Source organism: Diplotaxodon limnothrissa, linkage group LG16, assembly GCF_057381915.1.
Source record: "Diplotaxodon limnothrissa isolate DT_005_m linkage group LG16, D_limnothrissa_male_GT1.1, whole genome shotgun sequence".
In the NCBI taxonomy this organism is placed as follows: Eukaryota; Metazoa; Chordata; class Actinopteri; order Cichliformes; family Cichlidae; genus Diplotaxodon; species Diplotaxodon limnothrissa.
This window is the reverse complement of record NC_140611.1, coordinates 7,594,265-7,622,171: the sequence shown is the minus strand read 5'-3', so window position 1 is coordinate 7,622,171 and position 27,907 is coordinate 7,594,265. Positions and strand designations below refer to the sequence as shown.

Below are 27,907 nucleotides of genomic sequence, written 5' to 3'. Positions count from 1 at the left end.
CCACTCGAAAACCTTTTCCTGTGAAATGTTTGGGTCTGTTTGCCCACTGCTCTGTGTCACATCCTGCCGAACGATGACGGGTTTGCAGGGTCTCTCATGTGGAGGATGATGTGGACAGCAGGACAGATATTACATCAGAGTCAGCTCACCTTGGTAATAGAATAGAATAAACCTTTATTATCCCACAAATAAGAAAATTTGGTGGTTACACAGATCTTATAGCAAGAGGGATATAAAATATAAATGCAAGACACAAAGTGGTCCTATACACATAAGCAACTGAAGTTCGTATGCATGTACAGTGAACAAACAAGCTGATGAGTAAGATAACCAAAAAATTGTTAAACTGTGTTACAGAGTCTGACAGCTGTTGGTAAGAATGACCTTTTGGTAGCGCTCCTTCCTACACCGTGGGTGTAAACGTCTACTGTCGAACGAGCTGCTCAGTGCTCGTACAGTCTCATGCAGGGGTGGGAGGGGCTGTCCATGATGGATGTTAGCTTAGACAACATCCTCTCCTCCCCAACCTGCTCAGTGGACTTCATTAACCCAGCAAATGTCCAAGCGTTCAGTGATAATTTTCATAACACATGTAACGATGGCCCTGTAATATCAATTCCTTTTCAGGTGTGACTACACATATAAGAAAGATTGTCTCACTACCACCTATGAAAACCTTAACTTATAGCAACAAAACATCATGACTGGTACATTGCACTAAGATAAGATAAGATAAGATAAGATAAGATAGAACTTTATTAATCCCTCGGGTGGGTTCCTCTGGGAAATTCGATTTCCAAAAAAGCACAGCACCGACAGAAGTTACAGAGTTATACACACACACATATATATAAATACAGAGACAATATAAATAAAATATACGAAGGGGATAAATAGAATAAATAGGAATAAAAATAAAAATAAAAAGTCAAACATTCAGGTCACCTTGAAGATTTTCTCAAACCACTTTCTTTTAGGATAGCTAGGTTTGCCGTTTAAATGTGTAGATATAAAGGTTTGTAAATTAACACAACACTCGTCTACTGAACAACATGCTCAGAATATTTATTGCATATATATATATGTGTATATACAGTGGACACTGATTGCAGTAGTAATATCTTGTGCAGTACAACACAACAGCTCTATTACATTTTTCCCACGTTACAAAGAAAACATTGTTTATATTTGGTTAATTCATTCCAGTAAATCCCCACTGCAAACTACAACCTCAATAATTAACATAAAATTATTCATTTGCTGATTAGCAGCCATTATAAGTGGATTTTACAGGCAAACCTGATAAAGATGGAGTACTTTGCTGATGCATCAGTTTGGTTACTGTGCGTTACAGTCAGGCACCAGTTACAACGGTGATGTTTGAATCTGGGGAGATGAACAACCAAGAGAATTAAATGTCAAAAAAGCGAGTGAACCTTAAAAATGTAACATTTGATTTACTTTACAACAGTTTTCCCTTTAGTTTATTTTATTTTTCAGTTTCATAAAAAAGATCATCATTCAAAGCTGGCACAATTCCCTTAATGAAAATATTGCATCTGGTGTAATTATTGATATTAAATAGATGTTTAAATTATGCTAACATTTTTCCTGTCTTATTATCACTTTGAACAAAGACTTGCAGTCCAATTCAGGTTGGTCCTTTCAAAGCGTGCCGACTGCAGTGATGAAATAAACTAAATAAATAAAAAGCTTAAACAATAATCATAACTCTTTGTAACAGTTTATAAATATCTTCTACAGATAATGTTTTGGATATAGACTTCTTTAATATTTTGTAGTTAAAAGTTCGTTGTGCTGAGACCTGTGATTAGTCTGACTGGGAGTTTATTTACCTTGAACATCTGTTGTCATGGTAATAAAGTTATCCCATGTGAAATAATATAAAACTAGTCAACATGAATAAAAGAAGTTAATAGAAATGCTTTGGTGGATTAAATGTTAATAATTTTTTCACTGACCGGATGTTATTCAAAAAGTTTTTTACATTGTGCTCGTTCACACTTTGAGGACTGTTACACAAAGCATGGTTTGAGTTTAGTGAGGTAACTTCACTAAGCTCAAATCCAGGTTTTTCACTGTTACGAAGGTTCGCTTCTTACTGGAGTACATCGCCATGGTAACTTGCACTGCAGTCCTAAGCTGCTCTGAAGCTCTGTTTGGTATAAGAGAAATCACCACCTACTGACCAGTCAGTTTGACTTCTTTCTTTTTCATATTTTAGAGAAAAGATTACTTGATTAACTGATTGGGAGAACATACACTAGTCCTCAAGGTTAGTAAGCAACATTAGGTGAGATATAATGTTTTTACCTGCTGGTTGCAGACTGAAATATCTTTCAGGAAAGCCCCTGTCACTGTACGCACGGCAGGTGTAGTTTATGTTGAAGTCCTCCTCCTTCAGCTCAGAAAATATCAGCCAGGTCTCTAACCACGCACCTTTACTGGAGCCATCTTGGGGCAGCAAACTGTTGAAGACAATGAGATGAGATCGTCCTAAAATTCCCAAAAGTCTCAACGTTCTCAAAAGTAAGCAAATAAAACAAATTGATGGAGATTTAAGGTACTGACCGCTGTTCTAACATGTGTACACGGTGAGAGGTGTTAGTCTCAAAGAATCCATCTTTGTCCAACCAATAAATATCAACGATAGGCTTCCCAACATCCGGCACAAACACCAGGCACCTTTTACTGAAGTTGTACCCTGAAAACATGCGCAAAACAGTGACTCAGTATAAACATGAAACTGTATATTTAGCATTTACTCTCCCTGCAGAAGTCTGTGACTTTCAACCCAATATGTTGGCCTAAATGAAGCCTGAGATACATAAATATGAAATCAACAGAACACCACATTTCTCAGAAGATCTTAGAGGACTTACCGCTCTGTGCTTTGATTACATCATTGGAGGGTTCATGCACTTGTGGAACCAAAGAGTAATCCCCTGAAACAGAGAACATCAAATACTGTGTAGCTTACAGTAGAGGTTGAATAATCACAAAGATATAATGGAAATTGAATCATATTTCTCTTTCACAGTTTTACAGTAAGCAAACCTAAGAAACCATTATTACTAACACAACTGATGTTTCTTTTTCTGTTATTATTTTTATTGTTAAAATGAAGCGATTATGCTTTTTTCACCGGATTTTTGTCAACGTACAGTAGTGTCAAGATAGTCTTTGAGGCCTTTGGGCTGGGATGTGTTGGGCAACCGTGATTCTGTCCTTTCAACTGCGCTCAGTATAGAAGTCACGATACCTCAGCTCGCTTGCAAGTGTTTGGGAGCTGTTCTGTTCTGTTTTGTTTGTGTTTGAGGGCGTTACTGTATATGCCTGACTAACTGAAGTGGATATCACGGTCAGTTAGCAGTCAAACATAAACCTTGCTTGAATAACAGAACAAAGACACAGCTGCCCTTCTCAGCTGTGTGGGGGCTCCTGACGAGGTCTTTATCTTGTGTAGCCCAAGGCAAACACAGTTTTTGTTTTGTATTTCCCCGTCTTGTGCCACATGCTTGTTCAAGATATAACATAACAATTTTCACTAAGTGAATCTGTGAATCATAATTTGAGGTATCTAGGTGCTAACCTATAAGCTACATGAGGCTTAGCGGGGGATAATTATGACACAGTCAAACCCAAGTAAATGAAAACCAAGTTGAGTGCTCGGAAATACCAGCTTTATGACTGAAGAGCATTGTGCACATCTATACAGTTACTTATTGTATCATCACTGTTATTTTATAATTCATCTTTACATATGGACAAAAAAAATCACTCTGTTGTCTTCTTCCTCTTTTTTCAGCTGCTCCCTTCATGGGGCGCCACAGCAGATCATCTGCCTCTATCTCGCCCTATCCCTATTGCCCCTTTCTGTCACACCCACCCTCCACATGCCCTCCTTCACTACATCCATGAATCTTCTCTGTGTTCTACCTCTTTTCCTCCTGCCTGGATGCTCATCCTCAGCATTATATGTCTAACATAGCCCCTTTCCCTCCTCTGCATGCGTCCAAACCATCCCAGCCTTTCCTCTTTACATTTATCTCCAAACTGTTAACATTAGCAGCCTCTCTGATATGTTCAATGCTAATCTTAATCATTTTTGTCACACCCAGTATAAACCTATATAGATCTTCAAATCCCCCAGCTCGGCCTCCTGTCTCTTTATCATTGCCACCATCTCCAAACCGCCATTATCATTATCTTCCCTCCAGTCAATACTTCCATTGCTCTAGGTTGTCTTCCACCTGCTCTCTGCTCTCACTACAGGTCTGCAAACATCATAATTCACATCATCATAATCCTGTCTGACCTCATCTTCAGCCTGTCCATCACTATCGCAAACAGCATGGTCAATCCCTGGTCCCACCCCCACCTTAAACACCTTCTATCACTTCGAATGCGCCCCGCACCACTGTCTCGTTGTCCTCATACATGGCCTCCCTCACATACTTCTTCACCATTCCTGACTACGTCATTCAGAGCCAAAGTTCCTCTCCTAGCATACAAAAGTATGTCATCTGGACCAACTGCCCTTCCACACTTCATCCACTTCATAGCCCCCTCACTTCATTTCAGTGTTTCTCTTAATCTACAATCTCACCTTTGACCTCTGCGCTAATAGTCTCTGACACAGATCCTTTGATGCCACCCAGGGTGAATGTCAGAGTACAGGTATAAGTGCCTTTGTGTTGAAGGTCCACACTGGTAATTTTCAGTTTGGTGCCCCAATAGTACTCATAGCTGCCTGTTCCGTCCTCTATGGGGTCACAACCCTAGAGGGAGAAACGCATAAGTCTTTTTTCAAATTAACAATGCATGAAGAAAAATGTTAACTATTTAAATTGGAGAACAGTTTACAGCCACTGGGATAGTTTTGATGCTCCTAATCTGTTCAGATAGACATTTAAAGAGTTCCATGATTTTTAATATTATTAAACTGTTTGTTTCCCTTCCACAAAATTAAAGGGCACGCACACAAACACACCGAGACTGGGATCTGCTGTCAGTCAAATTGCAATTTTTAAACACTCGTATCTCCCCAGAGTTTCAATACATTCCTGGTATTGATAGAAGTTGGAATAGTGGTAGTAAATAGTTGAGGCTGCAGCTACTGTGCAGTCTCTCCATTAAAACCATTAGGTTTCATGCAGCACTCAACAACAATTCTGGAGAACTCACTCTGTACCACTTGATGGAGGAAGAGATGTTGTAGCTGTTCAGCTTATTCATTTCGTTCTTCAGAGGGCAGTTCAGATTGTCAGTGACTCCTTTTGTAAGTGGCTGATAAGCTTTCCTCGGCCTTCCACATTCTCCTGTAGGTCTTTCATCCACCACCAGTCGGCTAGCCTCCCTGTAGCAGTGGGAAGGAGTCCTGTTGGGAAATTAAGCAGAAATATTATAAATGAATAGATAATTGGGCACACTCGCCCTGGCAGTGAGGGTCATTGTTTGACCTTCTTCACAGTCAAAAATCAAACAATATTAATATTAAATTTGTTGGAATTGTAAGGGATCTTGATCTTAGATTTTGAAAATCTAAATCTAATTCTGTGTTGGGGATAGATAATATTGCAGCAGTGCCGCTGCACGGGAGGCGGACGCACCTGAGCGGAATCCGGTTGTTGTTGTTGGAGTGTGTGGCTGCAAGCTGCAAAGCTGCAGCCCGTGTGTGAACGGCAATCGGAATAAAAGTGTTTGAAAGTACTGAGATCTGGGCGGTTTCGTCATTCTCCTATTATAATTTCCAATACAGTAAAAGCCATAAACCACTCTGTGTTCACTGTGATTACTGATAGATCATGGAGGCAGTTCGATGAGTTGTGTAAGGTGTAAATTAATACTGTGTTCTATTCATTTCTAATATTTCTACTTCTACTAGTGCTTCCTACCTCAGTATGGTCACATAATCCCCACTGTCATTCATGGTTACATTGAGAATCCACAGAGTCTCCTCGTGCACCAGGATGTGACCAGTCTGACTGCTGATTTCTTGGCCTGACACCGAGTTGTACCACGTGATGTTGTACGGGACAGTTTTGAAATCAAAGACGTCTGAGGACACCAGTGTGCTTCTCAGCATAGCCACATCTCCAGGAACAGAGAAAACCCTCTCAAACTGGAGTTTGTAGTCAGTACAGTTCTCTGCAACATACATGTAAGTGTGGAATAGAGAAAATAGTTATTTAACCTTTTATTGCTGAGAAATCAAACATTTCAAAGTCAAATATAATGTTGTTATTTGTTTGAAATTAATTGAATTGAACTGAACTGAACTGAGATGTGACATATTTCCTGCTCCATGTATTTTTACTTGAACTTTCCCAAGCAGAGTTAAAAATCAGTGTTGTTGTAATTCTATCCCTGGCCACAAGAGGGCAATAAAATACTTCAGATCATGCTAGTGGCTCAAACTGCAGCTTGGCAAAAACATGACATATGATAAATTTACAGAAACATTTAAAAATTTGTTAATGTGTTCAGTGTGTGTGTGTGTGTGTGTGTGTGTGTGTGTGTGAAGCAGTGTTACTCAGCTCACCCTGTTCAAATCCGCTACAGATTCCACACAAACCAAGGAAAAACACAAGGCTTGCCAGTGTTGAACTTGAACCCATGGCTGAAAAACAAAGATACAGAACATTTAGAAGTGAACATGCTAAGAGTCACAGCAAAAACCTGAAATGGAAATCAGCTGACCTAGTGCCAGGTCTTCCTGCGTCTTTAAATTACATCCAGAGAATGTGAAAAGCCCAAGAGCCTTTAAAATCCAGCAAAAACCAGAGAAACTGAAAGAGCTAACTGTACACTGCCTGATATTTTCTCTCTCCTGCTCACTTCTCCTTTCTCACGCCATCTAGCTCCTTCTCTTGATCGTGAATGACTAGCGCTCTGGTATTTGAGGAGCTGCGTGTGTAAGCCAAAATGCTGCGTAATGCTTTATGACTGGAAGCAGACCCAGAATTCCTGATAACAGTCCAGTGTTAAGTGTTGCTCCCTTGGCCAGCCTCTACATTTTTGCATGGAATGTATTAACCCCTCAGGAGGAACTGAATTAAAACTGGTGAATTTGTATGAGTGTCGGACGACATCAGATTTGTTGCTATGCAAATCATACCCCCAGACAGTAAAGTGTCAAGTGGGACTAAGTAAATGCACAACCCAAGCCTCCATTAGTTCGCCAAAAACACATAAAATAAAGTTTACTAAGATAAACAAGGATAGTCGCCATTCTTCCGAGGTTTCTTTACAATTATCCACTTCTAGAACAGTTTGGTTGCCCAAACTTTTTAACGAGCACAAAAGTGATCGTTTGCCAAAAACTGATTTCCAGTGTTGCCGTGTGTGTGTTTTTTTGTTTGTTTGTTTTGATGTGTAATGTCTTTACTTATATTGGTAAGTAGATTTTAGTGAACAGGGTTTACGGGGTTATATATAAAATTTTAAAATGACCTGTTTTTTAAGTATCTTTATGACTCTGCGTTATTGTACCAACATTAAAACCAATCCAGTCCCCTTTTGGCCACTAAAAATATCTTTATGGAACTATTGTTATATAGTTGCAATTTCTGCTATCCTCTTAGTCACTTTGTCAAAAACTGACTGCGGCTTCTAGCTTGTGATACCAATGTTGTTTTGTGGCTCAAGATGACTTATTTTATATTATTGAGGGATACATTTGATATGCTTCGCTGTTTAAAGGCCAAAAGTTTATTCATGGCAGTTTAAATACTTGTAATTACTTTTTGGCAAATGCCAGAAATCAGTTTTTGGCAGACGATCACTTTTTGGCACATCGGTAGCCTACGCCCACTTACACACACGCAGCGTAATGATTGTTTACACAGGCAAGCTTGACCTTCAAAATAAAAGCACCACAATTTGAACTAAATAAAATAACAAATAACAAATCCCACTTTAATATGGTCATTGGTTTACTGAAACCCACAATTGCTCCTATCGCATCCACCGTGATGAGTGCGAGTGTGATTATGACTGTTAAAGTGTTGTACGAATATGAATGTGAATGTGGCTTGTAGTAAAAAAGTGCGCGCTGAGACCGATTTGATTTAACTGCATGCGTCCGTAGTTTTAATGTGGTTGTTTACACATAGTGAGGTAACCTGGTAACCTCGACAGATTGCGGCTGTTTAGCCCGTTGTGTTTGGCACTGAACATTTGATCTAGTTTTAAACAACATGTAAGCAGGGACTGTGTTTACAAGCAGATAAACCAGAGTTTGTCTTCAAAAGGTGCAAAATGTGGGCCTGTACAGGGCAGGGGTGCCACCAAGGGGGTCGCTGGGCAACCCCCAAAATTTGCTGCCCCGCCTTAGTGCCTCCGGGCAAGACTGCCCTATGTTGGTAATAATGTAATAAGGTTGCAGACAAGCTGGTGCAAATCCCTGGACAGATCACTGGTGCATCTCAGGGCATAACATAACATAGAGACAGGCAACAGTTCACACTCTTGCCTGATCTAATATTTATGATTCTAATTCTTATATGATTGTAATATTTATTTGTCTTTCCTGACCAAGTTTGCTCTTAACCCTGGAGAACCAATGGGGCCAGAGCCGACCCCATTGGCTTACTAGGGAAACCATGGGGTCAAATTTGACCCCATGGTTTCTCCAGGGTTAAAGGATAACTCCATTCTGGGAGAGCCGATGCTTCTGCTCGGCTCTGCTGAGAATCATTAAAACAATGGTTGAGACTTCCAATCAATCAATCAATCAATCAATCAATCAAAACAGATTATTATGGATTTTAAAATCTTATTTGGTTTTGATATGTACCTATTCTTAGTGATATCAGCTGATATCGACAATTAACCAGGCAGAACATTCATTTTGCTCTTTGTCATACTTTTTCAAGTAAACTATATTTGCCGACAGCATATTAAAACTGGAAATTCTGGTTTTATGGTGTGTCACCCCTGTATGGCCACCTCTATGAAAACATTCTGGAGGCGACAGGGACACAGACAGAAGGGCAGGGTGTGGTCGAGTGAGAGCGAGGGCGAATGTAAAGAAGGTGCAGTGCTTGTTACAACCACGGCAGTGAATCAGAGAAGTAAAATGTTACGGTCCCAGCAGTTACTTTTTCAAGCAGAAATAAACACGCCCACACCTCCCAACAAGCCAGAGGGATGGTCTTGCTTCACCAGCTTTTGTGTGAAAGTAACCGTAACTTAGTTCCCATGTGTAAAAACAGTGGATTGAAGGGACCTTTTAGTTCCCTGAATCAGCTCCTGTGACTGAAAGTTCCAGAGAATCTGAGTTGAAGCCCAGCATATGACATTTTCTAATAAAGAAGCAATAAAATTTAAAATCTTCCCAGGAATTCAGTACCAGCTTTAAGTGCCGTTAGAAGCAACATCTGGGTTTTTTCACACCTGAGCACCTTGTTTCTTCTGGCTGACATCAGTTCATGAGTTTGCATAAATGTGCATGGTTTTCTCATCAGTTCAGTGTGGTTTACGCATATGTCTGGGCAATTATTAAAACCAATAGAAGACCAGAGAAAATGGCATTTAACTTAGAATTACATATTACCAGCCTTTCACTGAACTAGTACTGGTATTACACAATCAGTCCAGTCATGAGTCCAGTCATCAGGTTCAGTTACAATTAAAGTACACGACTAAAGCAGAAGGCAGACATGAGTGTACTGAGTAAGGAGTGACTTACTCGGTACATTTTCTACATGGATCTGAATCAAACATGCTGATTTACTGAGTGATTAACATCTTAACAGATCCATTCATGTTTGATCCAAAATGACTGTTACTGCTGGTTTTAACTTCCTATTGAATTATTTGCATGGATGTGGTTGGAAAGCGCCAGAGGAGAAAACAAAACAAAACATTGCTTTCCTAAATATGGTACAGAAACCTGTCATTAACAGCACACAAGCAGTTAAAATAAAATCTCAATTGTTTCATAAATTCCCCTCACCCCCACCGACTTCATCCACCCATCTTCTGAAACTCTGTATGAATAGTAGTTTAGCATACATGCTTGAACTGGTTGAAACAGCAGCTGTAATACTCTGTATGAGGTCACGTTCAGATGAGATTTAATGACAGATTTTTTTTCTAACATTGTGTGACTTCACACCCGCAGAGTCTGTAGCTGCAGATAGTGTGGAAACTTCACACAAAACAAGTGCAGTGCTTTCCTGTGTTGAAAAGGTGATAAAATATAGAAAAAAATAAAAGGAAATATAAATTTAAAAAAATGACAGATATTAAACAAATGTGTGTGCCAGTCCCGGCTTTCATGATATTGTCCCCCCCTCCCATCAGTAGTAATTTAAAAACGTTTATAATGCTTTAACAGCTTTGGGGCAGAAATTGTTTTTAGTGTATATGACCATGATTTCATTGCATTGTCTACCCGATGTTTCGCGATGGTCCGATAATGAATCTATCAGCACATCTTGAGTCGTTTGCAATTTTAAGTAAAAAGAAATAAATTGGTACATAATATCACAAATCGGTATGGTAAGTTTTGACAATCTGCACCAAGGCAAGCAAAGGCTTTTAGAAGAACACAGTAGCAACGAAATGTGTGCAGCTGCTGTGGGAAGAAGGAAAGGAAATGATCGAAACCTCAAAATTCTCACCTGTGTATCACGATACAGGAAGAGCTACTGCTGATGGGAAAACTATAATGAATGGGAGATTGCTTGTGGTTAAAGAGGGCTCCAGTGAACGCTGTGAACGTGTCTTAACACTGAGTGGTGTTTGTTTAGTTTTGTTTCATCAAAATGTTTCACATCTTTCTGGGAAAAATGTAACCAGTATGCAGTGTGACACCACAGATAAAAACAAGCCAGTGCCTTCAATAAGTGTTATCCTGGGTTCACAGGCCAACCGTCAAAGGCAATATTGGTTGGTATCGAGACTTGGCTAATATTAGTGCTTTTATTGTTGGCTTGTGTTTTTTTACACTGCATGCAAACCACACAGGATCTCGATTACACGTGCACTTTTCAAGTGGTTGTTGTTTGTTTTGAGCAGAAGCTCTTCTGAAGAAATCTCGTTTCTAAGAAGAAAAGGTTCACAACATTTTGACTGTGAGAAACAGGCATGCAAAAGCAGGCTCCATCTATCTAAAGCTTATATTCACTCAGTTTTTGTTCATAAAAGCAAAACAAATAATGGAAAATAAGCACGGCTTAAAATAAAGTTGGCTAAGTGGTCTTTAGATTTAAACAAAAAATATTTTCAAGGTATAAAAGGAGAACTGAATTTTAATTCATTTTAGACCCAATATCTGTGTCTGCTTCCAGTGCATAGTTGAGCTATTTAGACAAGTTCAGGCAGAGAGGGGCGAGCGTGGGAAGAAGTGAACTGGTTCATCGGGTCACGCTGCAGACATGAGGCTGAAGAAGACAGAAACGAGTGAGTCACCGGAGGTGTAAACCAGCGGGCAGGTCAGGGATCCCAGAGGTTGGCTGCGCAGTGGATTCAGACTGAGCTCATGTTTACCAAAAGTCAGATGACGCTTAACTTTTTCTTTCTTACTGTACTTTTGAATGACTCAGAGCCACACATGCACTCTTTGTGAAATGGTGGTGTACCACCTTAACTCCAAATAGATTTATAGTTGTGTAATATTACACTTTTCAGCACCTTATCTTGGTACCACTTTCACACATTACTGGAAACATCCTTAACTGCAGACAATGGCTAATCAGTGCAGCTCAAAATATTGCTTCCTGGCAGGAAAGAAGCAGGTTTCCCAGCCAAGATCTGCCTATTTTGAACACTATTTGGGTTTTTGGAAGAGAAATTCTCTATCATTTTTGTCATTGGCAGTGTTGCAAGATCTACAGTTTATGCACTATTACAGCTACAGTCAATAATAAACTTCAAGCGGACACCTTATGCTCTTTATTTTGCTTTTTCCCCCTCATAAATACTCTGTAATAACTGTGGAAGCTCACATTAAATATAGTTCTCAGTAAAACAAAAGTAGAGATAAACTCTTTTTCAGTCTTTGGTCTACTTTAAGATCTTCAAGATCAGGTAGAAAGGGATCATCTATAATAGCTCATAACTGTTTAATATTCGCTGGGAGCTATTTGACTGTTATTCAGAGATCACACTCCATCTACAAAGGGCCACACAGCTATGACAGACTTGTGACATGCTAGCTTCACCATGCACAGTTCACAGCAGACCTCCCATATGATGTAGCCTTCACAGATGCCAATGACAGTATTTATACTTTTGTGTATCGTGCACCTCCATTACTTTGTATTGTCACTGCCAAAAGGCTATATAGTGAAGTTTTCTCTTCAATTCGATCTATTCTCGTTCAGTCAATTTAACACAGGACCATGAATCCGGCGTGAGGCACACAAATCTGCCTTTGATCACAGTGTATCCACTCGCTTGCTGTTCAGACCTTTTGTTTGCAAGGGGTAGCCAATCAGAGCAAAAATGACTTAAAGGGACAGGAGCTAAAACACCAATACTAAGCAGTTGTACCAAGACCCACTATAAGATAAATGACTATTCTGAATAATGTCATTAGAGTTCAATAATAACAATAATAACAATAATAAAAGTTTTGGATGAATTAATCAGAAAGCATTTTGAATCTAAACCTCCCCGATTAAGTTTCAGTCAAGGCACAAAACAAGAAAGTGATGCAGTTTTTCCAGAGCAAGCAGCACTAAAGATGTCTGCTTCTGGGAACAGATGGTGGAAGGAGTGAATGGCTGATGAGAATATCGTTATCATAGTGTTGATAACCACTTTAGGGAAGGGCGCAAGAGGAGCAAGGCTGCTGGAAATCATTTCGTATCTTAAGATATCTTAAAGCAATAATCTACAGTTTATAAAATCTGCTAATCATCTTCAGCACGACCTTTTCTGTTTGCATTCATTGGACAAAGTCAAGCTGTATGTTGTAAACCACAGCAGTGTTATTGAAAATGCTTGCATGGCAGAAAACTTACAGAAGCTGTTGGGAAATGGGCCTCGCTAACGGACCAAATTTGTGCAATGTTTAAATTTCGCTACAGCAAACTGACAGAGAGGAACAAGCGTCTGTTTTCTGTTTACATTTGGTTAAATGTTCATTTGGTCTACAGATCTGTTCAGTCATGTGAACTTTGTCCATCTGTTTATAGGGCAGCGATTGCCACATACACTGAAGAGCGGTCACAGGTGCAAGGTACTGATAACACGAACATCTCAGGAAAAGACAGACACTTTACGTGCATGCGTAGCTCAGGATTTTACTTTCAATTCCATGTTATGTTGGAATTAAATTAGTTTGTCAGCAGGTTTGGTGTAGCAGCTTAAAACTGCACGAGCCTGAAACAACAAGTGCTTTCTGTAGGGCAGTCAAATATTTAAAATCAAGGATGATGTGGAAACAAACAGCGGTGAGCTCAGCAGTGATTGGCTTTAAACAGAGGTTGCAAACTTTGTATGCGTCACCATAAACATACAGATTCCGGTTGTGATTCAGATAAACGTGCAACAGCAACAAAATGTTCTTTCAACTGCTGTTAACAAACAGCTCGCAGCTGTAGGAGACAAACTCTGGACTTCAGGAAGGGAAATATCACAATACTCAAGCACTGCTCAGGGTTCATCTTTTTGACTGACTGATCAGTCGAAACCAACATTAAGTTGCTAAAGTTTGTCCTTAAAAAATTCTAAGCAGTATTTTAACTCATTTAAATGTTCATGTTTACTCAATTTCAGTTTGCTCTTCCTCCAATTTGCCTTTAACCTCATTTAACCCCATCTTGTGAATAGTTTGAACAGCGCAGAAATGTTTTGGAGAAACGTGGCAAATGTCAGCTTTTTAACATTTCCATGTTCCTAGAATGATGAAAAAGTCCTTAGCTAAGCTAAAACAACAAACTTTTTTTTATTTTAAGGGGAAGAGGATGTGATTTCAATGGAGAATTGAAACCCAGATCTTCAATGAATCGCATCAACCAGCAATAAAAGTAACAACTTGCTCACAAGACTGACACACCCTGTAGGTCAGTCATAAAGATGACTTATCTTTGAGCACACAGCCTAGTGTGCTCAAATAACGCCTAAGACTTTTGGATTATTTTCCTTTGTATAGTTGTTGTGGATTTGTTAAAATATGCAGAGGAGGAGAATCTGTGCGCCTGTTCTTGCACCTCCAAGTTTCTACCTTCTGTTGCTGCTTTTAAATCCAATAAATAGTGTTTGCATTCTCAAGCGCCACCTGAATTTCATGGTTTGCATAGCCTTTCCTAACCAAATATCTGTATTTTTATATTTATTAATTATTTAGGTTTTTATTTGCACCCAGAGAATTTTCTGCACTCTAATTCAGGATGCTCACGCCTCTTGATTGTTAAGCATCAGATCAGACTATTTTCACAAGCTGAAAGGAAACACGCTGTCCTTAAGAACACTTTGAATCTTGTTCTCATGTTTGCTAAACCAAGTTATTTTTAACCATGTCTGAGAAATTCTGTTTTAAATTAAAGATGCGGTATGAGGAAGCCTTCCCGGAAATGTGAGGATGACCATCCCTGCTGGCCTGATAAGAGACGAACAATGTGGGAATTTTCTAATATAAATGACATTTCAGCCCTTAAGAGCGCAAAGGGAGACGTCTCAGAAATAGTGATGGAATAGTTTTCTAAAACTAGCCTGCAGAAACCGTGCCATCCTTGAACAAGGGTTAATGGCTTAAGTTTAAGACATGGAGCTTGTGGGAGGTTATCAAAATACATGACTCATTTAGCTCTGAAAAAGGGAAAGCAACGGGAGTTACCCTTCCTTCAGCCGAGCCTGAGAACATGAATAGTGTGACTGTGTTTTTTCACATTGTGGAAACAATATTGCAGGTAGTGTGAAATGGTAATTTGTTTGTGCTTTTTGGTTTGAGGTGAAATCCTCTGTGAGAAGGCTGCTCTCGTTTTTTTCTATTGTGGCTCTGTTATTTTTCCTCTGAGCTATCTACCTTTAACATGCAAGAGAACATAATGTAGAAGGGTCTAAATGTCCAAGTAAACACAGTTTCTAAGAGCAGCAGTAACATACAGCTGTGAATGAGCCAGGTCTTCCGGTTGAGTGAACGCTGGCGCGACTGGCTGCCGCTACTCACCGGCCGCCACTCACCTAAGTCCACCCTCAAAACTCATCTGTTTAAAATTGCCTATTCTTAAATTTCTGTATGTTTTAACTTTTATCTTCTATTTTTATCATTGTGTATATTTCCAGTTTTTATCTGTTGTACAGTGTCCTTGGGTGCTTTGAAAGGCGCTATTTAAATAAAATGTATTATTATTATTATTATTATTAAACTCGAACAAACTGCAGGCTTGGGAATGCAGATGAATGCTCCAGAATTACAAGATTTTGTTCAGGGATTATACTGCGTATCCACATGAGAAGCTGAAGCCTACAAGTGTTTTGTTTTTTTCCCTTTGCTGTCAAATCACTGTGTACACTCCCTGTAGTCCCTGCCTTAAGCAAGCTGTGCCTGCTTCAATTTCCTCTTTTCTCCTCCTTATACTAATATTTGACAATTTGCTTAATTTCCTCCTGCATCAGTCTAGCCTATCCCTCATCACCCTGCTCTTTCAACACAGAAATATTCATAGGCTATTGTTTATGAAAATATCCCAACCAGACACCCTCTCATACATCTGCAGGTGGATTGTTCACAGTTCAAGCTTGGTGTTTAAGCTGCTGTTTATAGAGCTGAACCAAGTGTATTGACTAATCCCCATATGCATCATTTATAATGCTAAAGAATAAATCCAGTGTCCTCTTTCTTAGCAGGAGAGTCAATGTACAGTTGATGTAAACATGGGGCAATAACCTGTTTTAACACAACAGAAAAATGACTGAAGTCCCACACAACTTTTTCTTATTTTCTAGCCAAACCACTGTGCATATGTTACATCTGCAGCAGCCATCTACATTTGCTCTTGGATTAAAACAAATAACAGTTATAAATAACTGTCCAAACTCCCGAGGGAGGTAGAAAGGTCTAAAGGGGAAGGACAGAAGCTGAAATATCCGCACAACATGACAAACAAATGCCTCTCTGTGTAACTCTTGAACTGATTTGACGATATGCATTTCAATACATTATTAAATCAGAAAAACCTTCCCTAAATCAAATCTCTCATTCCTGTCATCAAAGCCTTCATTGGGTATATTTGTGCAGGGTACTGATAACACACAAAACAAACAGCACTGTGGCTACAGGAACCTGTTATCAGGGTGCAGCGACAGCAAAGTGTTCACGTAAGATCATTTTACCTTTCTTGAAAATACATGAAAATACATGAATCGATAAATTTGAAATTTAAAGACCTTAATGTCATGTCATCATTATATAATATTCTGTAAACTTTCTAGGCATTTTAGGACAGAATATTCCTGATGAGTCTGTTGGTCTGGAATTACTCAGCTGCATGGCATTGCAGGATGTGAAAAAGCACATACAATGTTGACAAAGTTCAGTCACGGTAATGCAGGAAGAACTCCTACATAAGCTTTGGAGATGACAAACTGCGAGAAAACCGCACAGTACAACCCACACTGAACAACCACCCAGAATGCACCTAAATGAATCACTCCTTTAATGTGAGGTTTTTGATTTGGCATGAAAATCGTCCCTTTTTCTTCTCATCATCTGTCAGTTTTATACAAGAAAAAAGGTGTCAGTATTGCTATTCCTGCTCTATGAGATCTATCCATCGCTCAAAAATCAAACATTTGTGTTGGCTGCAGTGGGCATCTTTACTATAGTGTGAAAGGAAGTGTGCCTCCTTTGTGGTAAACATTACAAACGCACTTTTTCGAAAAAGTAAACAGGCGAATGGTAGACCTCATATTTCTAAGAATTCGAGCACCGAGGCCACATTCAGTGGCAGAGTTTGCCCCAGAAAAGTCAGAAATTATTAAGAACATAAACAGCTTAGGAACAAGTAAGTGGTAAATATTGACTCACCTAGGAAAAAGAGACACCGAGGCACAACACAGGCGAAGGAAGGATGAGACAGTTTACTCGACACGGCAGACCTAAGAGAGGAAATCTCACCTCTGACCCTTGCATGCAGAGAGGAATCTCAAACGTGCTGCCCAGCCGGTGACTCAACAGCTTTGTTCCACCTCCACAGGACGACGCACAGACACAGAGGAGGAAGAGTGTGTTTGGATTGCACCTCTCAGCTCTCTGTTCTCCTTCCTTTGCATTTCAACACAGCGTTAAATCAGCTAAACCTTCCCGAAATCAAATCCCTCACTGCTATGTTAACTAAAAATAACTTATTCTGGTTCACTAACTGTTAACCAGAAAAAACGCCCATAACATAAACACGGATGTTAAATATAAACAATATATTTAGTTGCTCATATTGTCTACAAGAGCATAAGCACATTTATATTTGTTGTTAAATATGACTGAAAACTCACTTTTCATTCACAGGATATTTAACTGTTGCAAGATTTCAGCAAGAAATGTGAAATCTTTGTGTTGTTTTTTTCCGCAAAAGAAAAAAAGTCTTTGCTTTCAAAGAAATGTCTATAATGTAATGAATTAACAGAAGAACTAAATTCACCCTAAGCATGTTTAAAACGCTTCATTTTACTTTGGCGGAAAAGAAAATACACGCTATTATAGTTCTAATTGAAAAGATTAAGCCAGAAGAAGCAGAAAGCAGAAAAACTGTATATCCTTACTGTCAGATTTAATGAGGACGAGACCCCAAAGCAGGACTACAAACAAAAAGCGAAAAAGCAGGGAGCCAGAAAATCAAACACACAAGACACAGTTCTGGGATCAGCTCGGCATTGAGGCAAGCATGGGGAAGATGGCGGTTCGTACGGCCGGCCAGGTGGCCAATCGTGCAGATAAAGCAACTCTGTGGGCTGCCTGAGAGACCAGTGACTGAAACCCTCTAATGGTTTGAGTGGTGACAGGCATTGGTGATGGGACACGTCAGGCAGATGGACAACATGCCAGCAGTGGAGGTTCAGTGAGAGACTGTGTTGAAGGAGGAGAGGGGACTCCTCTAGAGGCTTGTGTGGAAGCCAGCGATCACTGAGACAGAAATACGCTGAAAGATGGATGGGAGCCCAGGAGCTGAGATGGAGCAATCACATGTCGCAGCAGGTGGTTGACAACAAGAAGGCTGATGCTGACAACAAAGGAGACCCTGGTGTAGGCTTGGGGGTAGGAACAATGTAGGAACTCCACAGAAGGCTCAGCAGGTATCTGCATTTAAGACAGAGACCCTTATACTCAGGCTGTTTGTTTGGAACTCTTGGATTCAGGATTGTGCTCACACACTTGCAGAGACGAATCAATGGACTCAAGCTGAGACGCAGGTGGAGAGGGACCCTTGGACTCGGCATGTTAACGGCAGTCAGGGTGCCATTGCCTGTCCTCTAAAGGTCTGTGTATCCCTTCATGGATATGTCCCAGATTATCACTGACCCACCGCCAAACCGGTCATGCTGGATGATGTTACAGCAAGCAAAACCTTCTTCTCCACAGCTTCTCCAGACACTTTAGTGTCTGTCATATGTGCTGAGGGTGATCCTGCTCTCATCTGTGAAAAGCACTGAGCATCACTGGTGAACTAACCAATTCTGGTATTCTATGGAAGATGCCATTGTTTCACTGTTGCCCCTCTAATGCACCTGTATTTAATTTAACATCAAAGCAGCTGAAATTAATTAACACCCCCCTCTGCCACTTAACGGACAAGATCAATATCGCAGAGGTTTAATTGCCTTGATGCTGAGTGCAACACAATGCAAAGGAGGAAAGACATCAGTAATGATCACAGAGAAGCAACTGTTTCAGCCCGTCAATATTAGACGGGTTATAAGGCCATTTCCAAACAATATGAAGTCCATCATTATGCAGTGAAAAGATCATTCAGAAATGGAAAACATTCAAGACAACTGCCAATCTTCCCAAGGAGTAGACGTCCCAGCAGATTCATCCCAAGATGCTCAGAGAAACTGTAAAAAAACACCCAAATAACAACCCCCTGTCTAAATCAGAGACAAACAGCTGTTTATGTTTTTAAACCCATTTTGCACAGAGAGGCATTTTTTGAAAAATGTATTGATAGCAATGTTGAATATTATTACACAGGAAAAAAAAAACTACACGTAAAATAATCACACCGTGACGCCTCTGCCTTTGTAAATGGAGGGACAGTAACTGCGTGTTTATATGTAAGCGTGTAAAACCTGCAGATAGTCAGATTAACAGTATTTTGTCTCTATCTGCCATTCTGCAATTCATCTCATGTAAACAATAACGTGGCGCACAGCGTGACATGAAAAAAGGCACATACCTTTGACGCTGCGTGACGAACTCTGTATTCCTCGTCCACACGGAAACGCAAAAAAGGAGGAAAATCTCAGTTTTCGCTGATTCGAAACGCCGTTTACGTGTGGATGAAACAGCTGCGTTTTCAAAAATACCCGCGTAGGTGCGGACGTAGCATAAAAGAGTTAGTGGTTTATTTATTGCAGTTTACTTGTATTTGCTTAATTGTTTACTAAATGTTTGAGGTGTGAAATAAACCGCAGTGGAGCAAAATATGGGTGTGTGTGGTTGGAGGATGTGTTAGTGCATGCATGCGTGTGCGTGTGGGGGGGCGCGAACATTTTTCATGTAAAACAAAGGGGGGCCCAGCAAAAGAAGTTTGGGAACCGCTGCATTAAAGCATTAATAAGGCAACCACGTGTTTGTGAATGTCAAAGCACACAAACCACAGGAAGGCATCCTTAAAACATGCTTCAGCATATCTGTGTATTCGGCACTTGACTCAGATAACCTAGAATCCGGACATACTGGGTCCTAACTAGAGCCCATTCAAAAAGTTGAGATGAGGTAGTCCATCAAAGCAACAAATGATAAGGGGAAAAAAATTCCTCCAGAAATTCAATTAAAGTCTCTTGAGTCAAGCCCAAAGCAATTATACAGAGGTGTGAAGCCACACCCGGGCTTCCCCAGTGGATAAAGGAATCCCCATGAGCCACAGCCATTCGTCAAGATATGAGTCAAGCCCTACATCGAGTACAATCCCTGAGTAAATGTCACATTTTCAAACAGGATGTGCTGCGAGAAATGTGTACCAGTTCAAAGCTACAATTCAGCAGTGAGACATATCCCGAGCTCACGCAGCAAATGTTCTCTTTTCTGTTTAAGTGAGTAACCTGAAGGTTTTTTCCCTTTTTCTCTGCCTACTCACTGTGTAGACTGTTGGTGACTTGTGATATTGTATTTACAATTTTCAGGTATCTGTACTTTACTTGAGTATTTCTTTTTCTGGCAACCTTTTGCTTTTACTCACTACATTTACATAAATATCAGTACCTCAGCGCCTAGCTAGCGTTACAGAAGAGGAGCGATTATAAAAGAAATAACGCTTTTTAACCGTTTGTGTGCAGTTTGTCTCACAGTCTAGCTAAAGGTTCAGCTGTTGTATTTCAGATGGAGAGAGAAGAAAGAGAGCTAACGTCACTCAGAGATAGAGAAAGATAAGAAAGACAGGACAGGAGAGGAGAGGAAGGAGAGAGGTTAGATGTAAAGGTAGGGGCTGCTAAGTGATATTTCATAAACTGGAAATTTCAAATGTTTTTAAATCAGATATTGGGTCTGTACATGAGACATTATATTTTTTCATATGTGAAACGTGCTGCAAAACAAACTGAAGTAGACGAACTATGTTATTTAAAGGTTGCATGACAATCCTCTACAGCAGGGGTAGGCAACTCCGGGCCTCGAGTGCCAGTGTCGGTGCCAAGTGGATCAAGGACACATCTAAAACCTGCAGGACACCGGTCCTCGAGGCCTGGAGTTCCCCACCCCTGCTCTACAGGTTAGTGCAGGATAAACAGGTTAGTTTGCAGTTGTGGACATCCACAGAGGGCAGCAGGTCAGTTGATTACAGCCTGCACACTAAGAAAATCTACTGGAGCTCTCAATAGAAATGATTGTGACTTATGATTCTTTTCCCCACACTGAGCCATTAAAACAATTTAAGATTTCACCACATCCCACCAGCAATGTTGGGAAAGTTACTTTTAAAATGTATTCCATTACAGATTACAGAATACATGCCCCAAAATGTATTCTGTAACGTATTCCGTTACGTCACTCAATGAGAGTAACGTATTCTGAATACTTTGGATTACTTAATATATTATCATGCTTTTTACAACTACGTGAATGTACTATTGCTGTGATTTATTACTGTTACTGAAGGTCCGCGGGTCCGAACCATAGTAAAGGGACCTCTGGTGTTGGGCTCGTAGCCGAAAAATAGCTTTACTTTGTTGTCTGGGTCAAGTTTGCTAGCGAGAGACAGAGAGAGGAGTTGAAAGGCTGCTCCAACGGAACTTATTGTTTCGGAGGAAAACATGAACACAGCATACAGTCTAGTCGTAATAGCTTACTTACAACTGGGCTCGTCAGGCACTCTTCTTGGCTGCAGTGGTTATTATTATATTTACATGCTTCCCGCTCCCGTTTCTGCTACGATAACTACTTTTCCACTCTCCTTTTTCTCCCTCCTCGCGCTCACAGACACATAACGGGTATGGCAGTCCATTCTCCCTGCAGCACGGACTACACTGCCCATAAGGCTACATTCTTTAGGGCTATGCCTGTAGCATTCTGCCTATTAGCTTAGCACAACAACAACAACAAAAAGGCGCTCTCTCACCCAGGAAACACACAGTCACAGAGAGAGCGCGTGTCGCCCTGTAACCATGGCAACCGTAACTCTGCCGCCTGGAACAACAGAACATAGCTGTCAAACCAAACCCAAACAGTCCTGACCCGCCACAATATGAAACAGGAAAGTTCTGCTGTGTAATCCATTTATTTCAACAAAGTAACTGTATTCTAAATACGTAACGGCGGTACATGTATTCCGTTACTCCCCAACACTGACCATTGTACTCCCATCCTTTATCCAGCCGCTGGTCTGCCATGTTTAAATGACACCGGTTAAGAGGGAGCATGCCAACTGCATTTGTGAGCGTGTTTGTGGGCGTGTGCTTGTGAGAAGAAAGTAGCTTAAATAAATATCACGTGTTTTTTCTTTATTTCTGAGTCCTCTGTTGGTTTACTTCAGGCTCCAGTGAGCAATGCTTTTGTAAAATATCTGGGCACATGTACGTAAAAGCATTAAAAGTAGGAAAATCATTTGAATCTGTCTCTTGAAGGAACAGAAAAAAATGTGTTAAAGTCTGTCTGGCGCTTACGTCACCGACAGGACTTCGTACCAAATCTGTTTTGGTCAACATGACACTGATCTAGAAATGAGACTGTGTTGAGTGCCACACATGCAGAAGCATCATGGATGATTAGAGTTCAGAGGTTTTGATGTTATGGTGTTAGATACCATTGTTTAACACAGGAAACTCACCAGACTGCTGTTATGTCAGTCCTTCTGTCAAGGAAACCGCCTCCTTAGTTTACGTGAAAGTCTTGTAAAAACATCTTAAGGTGGAAACAAAAAAATCTCATCTTAGACGTGTCCTTCGCAGCTCATACTTCCTCTTTCTGTGAGGACTTAAGCACATGTGGCAATTTCCTTTTTGGGAGATATTTTGAAAGCCAAATGATGTCCTAACATGTTGGGCAATCTTTGGGAGGAGAGCGTGCTGTTCGGGTGATTCACACATACACTGATCTCTTCCACGCCAATTACTGTGGAGCACCTTTTTAGTTCTTGTTAAAACAATCTTTATTTTAAGTGCAGTTGTTGTTGTGTGTGATTTTTTTTTTCCGTTTTCTGTCACATTAAGTGGTTCCAGCAGCCTGAGTGCGTCTGTCTCCCACATTTCTGCGTGTTATGACGGTCACACTGAGCCCTCTTGTGGCTGCACGGGGAGTCAGCCTGACACAACGTCGAGCTTTAGCCGTGAAATGTGTTTCAACTGATGCTAAACTTTGATTTTAATGGTCCTGCTGCACTTTGAGCGCTTTTTTAGCCTGTTTCTGGGGAGAGGATGAATCGAGAACTTTCCCCTGTTACAGTACAAAGTCAGTCAGGCAGTTAGATGTTGGTGTGGCGGTGTTTGATTGTCTATATCTGCCCTTTACTGGATGTATGTGAAACAGGGCAAACAAGGATGTGGTTTTAAAATTAGGTGACTGTTTCCATGGCCTTGTTTTTATAGGCCTCTGTGGTACTCAGAACCACAGAACTGTTTAAAACTGCTTGTGCTCTGCAGATGAATCACATTTATTCTCTGGAATTTCACACTGTAGAAAATGAGGCACTCTTACATTTGTGGAATAGGGACACTGCCTGCACTGTACACAAGGGTTCGTTATGGAAGCCTTTTTCTGCCAATGAAAAAATACTAGGCATCAAAATGTCAAATTAGGTATCTCAAAATTTCAATTTACTAGCTAAAACTTAGGGGTTAAGTAAAAATTGTGAGACACCTAACAAGGAATTGTGAGCTAATAACCCCAAATATTATGGTTGGAATTTTTTTTTTAAATGGTGAAAACAAGTTTCCATAGATCCCACTCGAAAACCTTTTCCTGTGAAATGTTTGGGTCTGTTTGCCCACTGCTCTGTGTCACATCTTGCCAAACGATGAAGGGTTTGCAGGGTCTCTCATGTGGAGGATGATGTGGACAGCAGGACAGATATTACATCAGAGTCAGCTCACCTTGGTAATAGAATAGAATAAACCTTTATTATCCCACAAATAAGAAAATTTGGTGGTTACACAGATCTTATAGCAAGAGGGATATAAAATATAAATGCAAGACACAAAGTGGTCCTATACACATAAGCAACTGAAGTCCTATACACATAAGCAACTGAAGTTCGTATGCATGTAGGGTGAACAAACAAGCTGATGAGTAAGATAACCAAAAAATTGTTAAACTGTGTTACAGAGTCTGACAGCTGTTGGTAAGAATGACCTGCGGTAGCGCTCCTTCCTACACCGTGGGTGTAAACGTCTACTGTCGAACGAGCTGCTCAGTGCTCGTACAGTCTCATGCAGGGGTGGGAGGGGCTGTCCATGATGGATGTTAGCTTAGACAACATCCTCTCCTCCCCAACCTGCTCAGTGGACTTCATTAACCCAGCAAATGTCCAAGTGTTCAGTGATAATTTTCATAACACATGTAACGATGGCCCTGTAATATCAATTCCTTTTCAGGTGTGACTACACATATAAGAAAGATTGTCTCACTACCACCTATGAAAACCTTAACTTATAGCAACAAAGCATCATCAGAAAAGACAGTAAAACAAAGCCATCAATCATTCTTCGGTTTGTGAGTCGCAAAACAAAGATTGAGTTACTGAAACAGGGTAAGAAGCTAAAAGGGACTGGTGTGTATTTAAATGAACATTTAACAAAAAAGACTGCTGAAATTGCAAGACTGGCACGCAGCCTGAGAAAACAAAATAAGATACAAGCGACATGGACGAGGAACTGCAAAATAATGATAAGACTAAATGGCAATCCCGAAGAAGCGAAATCAGGATATGCTATGGAATCTATTGGAAAAGTGACGATTGGATAATGAACAATGGGTATGGAAAGTGTTTCTGGCCTTACGGCTCAAAAACAATGGAAACAACAACAACAAAAACAAAAACACATAAATGACAAGTTTGGACACAGATTATAGGTTTCCATTCAGAGATATTGAAGAGGAAGACTTTGATTATGAAAAGGACTGTCAAGGTGGACATCAGAAAACAACTCCCTTTTCCCTGTAATTATAAAACCAAGTAGAATAACAATTGATACAGCTACATTGATAGATAATATTTTCACAAATAAAATTGACCATGAAATAGTAGGTGGACTTCTTATAACTGATATAAGCGATCATCTTCCTGTTTTTGCAATTTTTCAAAATTATTTTGGGATTAAAACTAAACAAAAGAATCAAATATTTAATATGATACGACATAGAACAACAAGAGCCATTGCTGCCCTCCAGGTGGACTTAAAGGAACACAGTTGGAATGAGGTTTTTGCAAATGAAGATTCAAATAGTGCATATGATGCATTCTTATCAACTGTAATTTCACTATATGAAAAACATTGTCCTTTAATGAAGATCACTAGAAAGCATCACAGATCAAATAAGCCATGGATCACTAAGGGGATAGAAGATGCATGTAAAAAGAAAAATAATCTATATAAGAGATTCATAAAACAGAGGACAAAAGATGCTGAAATAAAGTACAAGTTATATAAAAATAGATTAGTAAATATTATAAGAACAAGTAAGAAAGAATATTACCAAAAATTATTGGAGCAAGGTAGAAGTAACACACAAGAAACATGGAGGATATTAAACAGTATAATCAAAAAGGGCTCAAAAAATAAGAATTATCCAGATTATTTAAAAAAAGATAAAGATATTGTGCTTGATAAAACTAAAGACATTGCAAATGAATTTAATTATTTGTTTGTAAATGTTGGCTTTAATTTAGCAAAAGAAATTCCAGAGTCAAGAAATAATAACGACCTAAATAAACATATTACTCAGAATGTGTCCTCCATGTGTCCTCCATGTTTATTGGTGCTGTAACTCATAGAGAAATAATTAACATTGTGAAAACATTTAAAAATAAAAAGTCCACTGACTGTTTTGGTATTGACATGATATTAGTTAAAAGTATTATAGAATATATAGTGCAACCTTTCGCATACATTTGTAATCTGTCCTTTCAAACTGGTGTGTTTCCCTCACAAATGAAAATAGCAAAAGTTATTCCAATCCATAAAAACGGAGAGAGATGTCAGTTTACCAATTATAGGCCAATATCACTACTCCCACAGTTCTCAAAAATTTTAGAAAAGTTATTTGTTAATAGACTTGATAAATATATTGAGAAGCATAATCTCCTAAGTGATAACCAATATGGCTTTAGAGTGAAAAGGTCCACTTCGATGGCAGTGATGGAACTTGTTGAAGGGATATCTAATGCAATAGATAATAAGGAATATACTGCTGGTGTTTTTATAGACTTAAAAAAGGCGTTTGATACAATTGATCATTCTATATTAATGAATAAACTAGAGAGATATGGCATAAGAGGGATAGCATACAAGTGGATGAAAAGTTACCTGGATGAAAGATATCAATATGTCGAATTCAATAATGTAAAATCTAAGCAGTTGAAGGTAACTTGTGGTGTTCCTCAGGGCTCTGTGCTGGGCCCTAAATTATTTATATTATATATAAATGACATATGTAGCATTTCCAAACTGTTAAAATGTGTATTGTTTGCTGATGATACCACTCTGTACTGCTCAGGTAAAAACCTAGAACAGCTTCTGACTACAGCTGAAAAGGAGCTAAATATATAAAAAAACTGGTTTGATGTAAATAAGTTATCATTAAATATAAAGAAAACAAAATTGATTATTTTTGGCACTAGACAAATGAAAAATGTATCTAAAATAAAGGTTAATGGAATTGAAATTGAAAGAGTGTACGAAAATAAATTTCTTGGAGTGATAATTGATGATAAGCTGAGTTGGAAGTCTCATATAAACCATGTGAAAACAAAAATGTCAAAAACCATTGCTATTCTCTATAAAACAAAGCATGTCCTGAACAAAAAATCATTATACACACTTTATTGTACTCTGTTGCTTCCATATATGACTTACTGTCTGGAGATATGGGGTAATGCATATAAAACGAACACTCTTCATATTTTCAAGTTACAAAAAAGAGCTATAAGAATTATAAACCAATCAAACTATATAGAACCAACTAACATTTTGTTTATTAATCTGAATACCCTGAAATTTTATGATTTAGTTGAATATACAGTGGGGCAAAAAAGTATTTAGTCAGCCACTGATTGTGCAAGTTCCCCTACCTAAAATGATGACAGAGGTCAGTAATTTGCACCAGAGGTACACTTCAACTGTGAGAGACAGAATGTGAAAAAAAAAAAATCCATGAATTCACATGGTAGGATTTGTAAAGAATTTATTTGTAAATCAGGGTGGAAAATAAGTATTTGGTCAATAACAAAATTACAACTCAATACTTTGTAACATAACCTTTGTTGGCAATAACAGAGGTCAAACGTTTACTATAGGTCTTTACCAGGCCTGCACACACAGTAGCTGGTATTTTGGCCCATTCCTCCATGCAGATCTTCTCGAGAGCAGTGATGTTTTGGGGCTGTCGCCGAGCAACACGGACTTTCAACTCCCGCCACAGATTTTCTATGGGGTTGAGGTCTGGAGACTGGCTAGGCCACTCCAGGACTTTCAAATGCTTCTTACGGAGCCACTCCTTTGTTGCCCGGGCGGTGCGTTTTGGATCATTGTCATGTTGGAAGACCCAGCCTCGTTTCATCTTCAAAGTTCTCACTGATGGAAGGAGGTTTTGGCTCAAAATCTCACGATACATGGCCCCATTCAATCTGTCCTTAACACGGATCAGTCGTCCTGTCCCCTTGGCAGAAAAACAGCCCCATAGCATGATGTTTCCACCCCCATGCTTCACAGTAGGTATGGTGTTCTTGGGATGCAACTCAGTATTCTTCTTCCTCCAAACACGACGAGTTGAGTTTATACCAAAAAGTTCTACTTTGGTTTCATCTGACCACATGACATTCTCCCAATCCTCTGCTGTATCATCCATGTGCTCTCTGGCAAACTTCAGACGGGCCTGGACATGCACTGGCTTCAGCAGCGGAACACGTCTGGCACTGCGGGATTTGATTCCCTGCCGTTGTAGTGTGTTACTGATGGTGACCTTTGTTACTTTGGTCCCAGCTCTCTGCAGGTCATTCACCAGGTCCCCCCGTGTGGTTCTGGGATCTTTGCTCACCGTTCTCATGATCATTTTGACCCCACG

At 39.7% G+C, this 27,907-nt stretch overlaps 1 protein-coding gene across 3 annotated transcripts; it reads right to left on the bottom strand.

The window, feature by feature from the left end:
- Positions 1 to 162: 162 nt before the first annotated feature.
- Positions 163 to 22,598, bottom strand: LOC146615662 (interleukin-1 receptor type 2-like). 3 transcript variants are annotated; one of them, XM_085375221.1, is made up of 9 exons: positions 22,458 to 22,598; positions 6,566 to 6,643; positions 5,919 to 6,171; positions 5,209 to 5,401; positions 4,631 to 4,802; positions 2,904 to 2,966; positions 2,593 to 2,725; positions 2,335 to 2,489; positions 163 to 1,386 (listed from the first exon to the last, which is right to left on the bottom strand). In XM_085375221.1, exons 2-9 carry the CDS (start codon positions 6,639 to 6,641, stop codon positions 1,355 to 1,357), a joined length of 1,077 nt encoding a protein of 358 aa, XP_085231347.1. In that variant the 5' UTR covers positions 6,642 to 6,643; positions 22,458 to 22,598; the 3' UTR covers positions 163 to 1,354. The 3 variants fall into 3 exon arrangements, with proteins under 3 accessions (XP_085231347.1, XP_085231346.1, XP_085231345.1); XM_085375220.1 differs by lacking the exon at positions 22,458 to 22,598 and adding an exon at positions 17,009 to 17,460 and having other exon boundaries at positions 164 to 1,386; XM_085375219.1 differs by lacking the exon at positions 22,458 to 22,598 and adding an exon at positions 6,724 to 7,223 and having other exon boundaries at positions 164 to 1,386.
- Between the last annotated feature and the right edge of the window lie 5,309 nt (positions 22,599 to 27,907).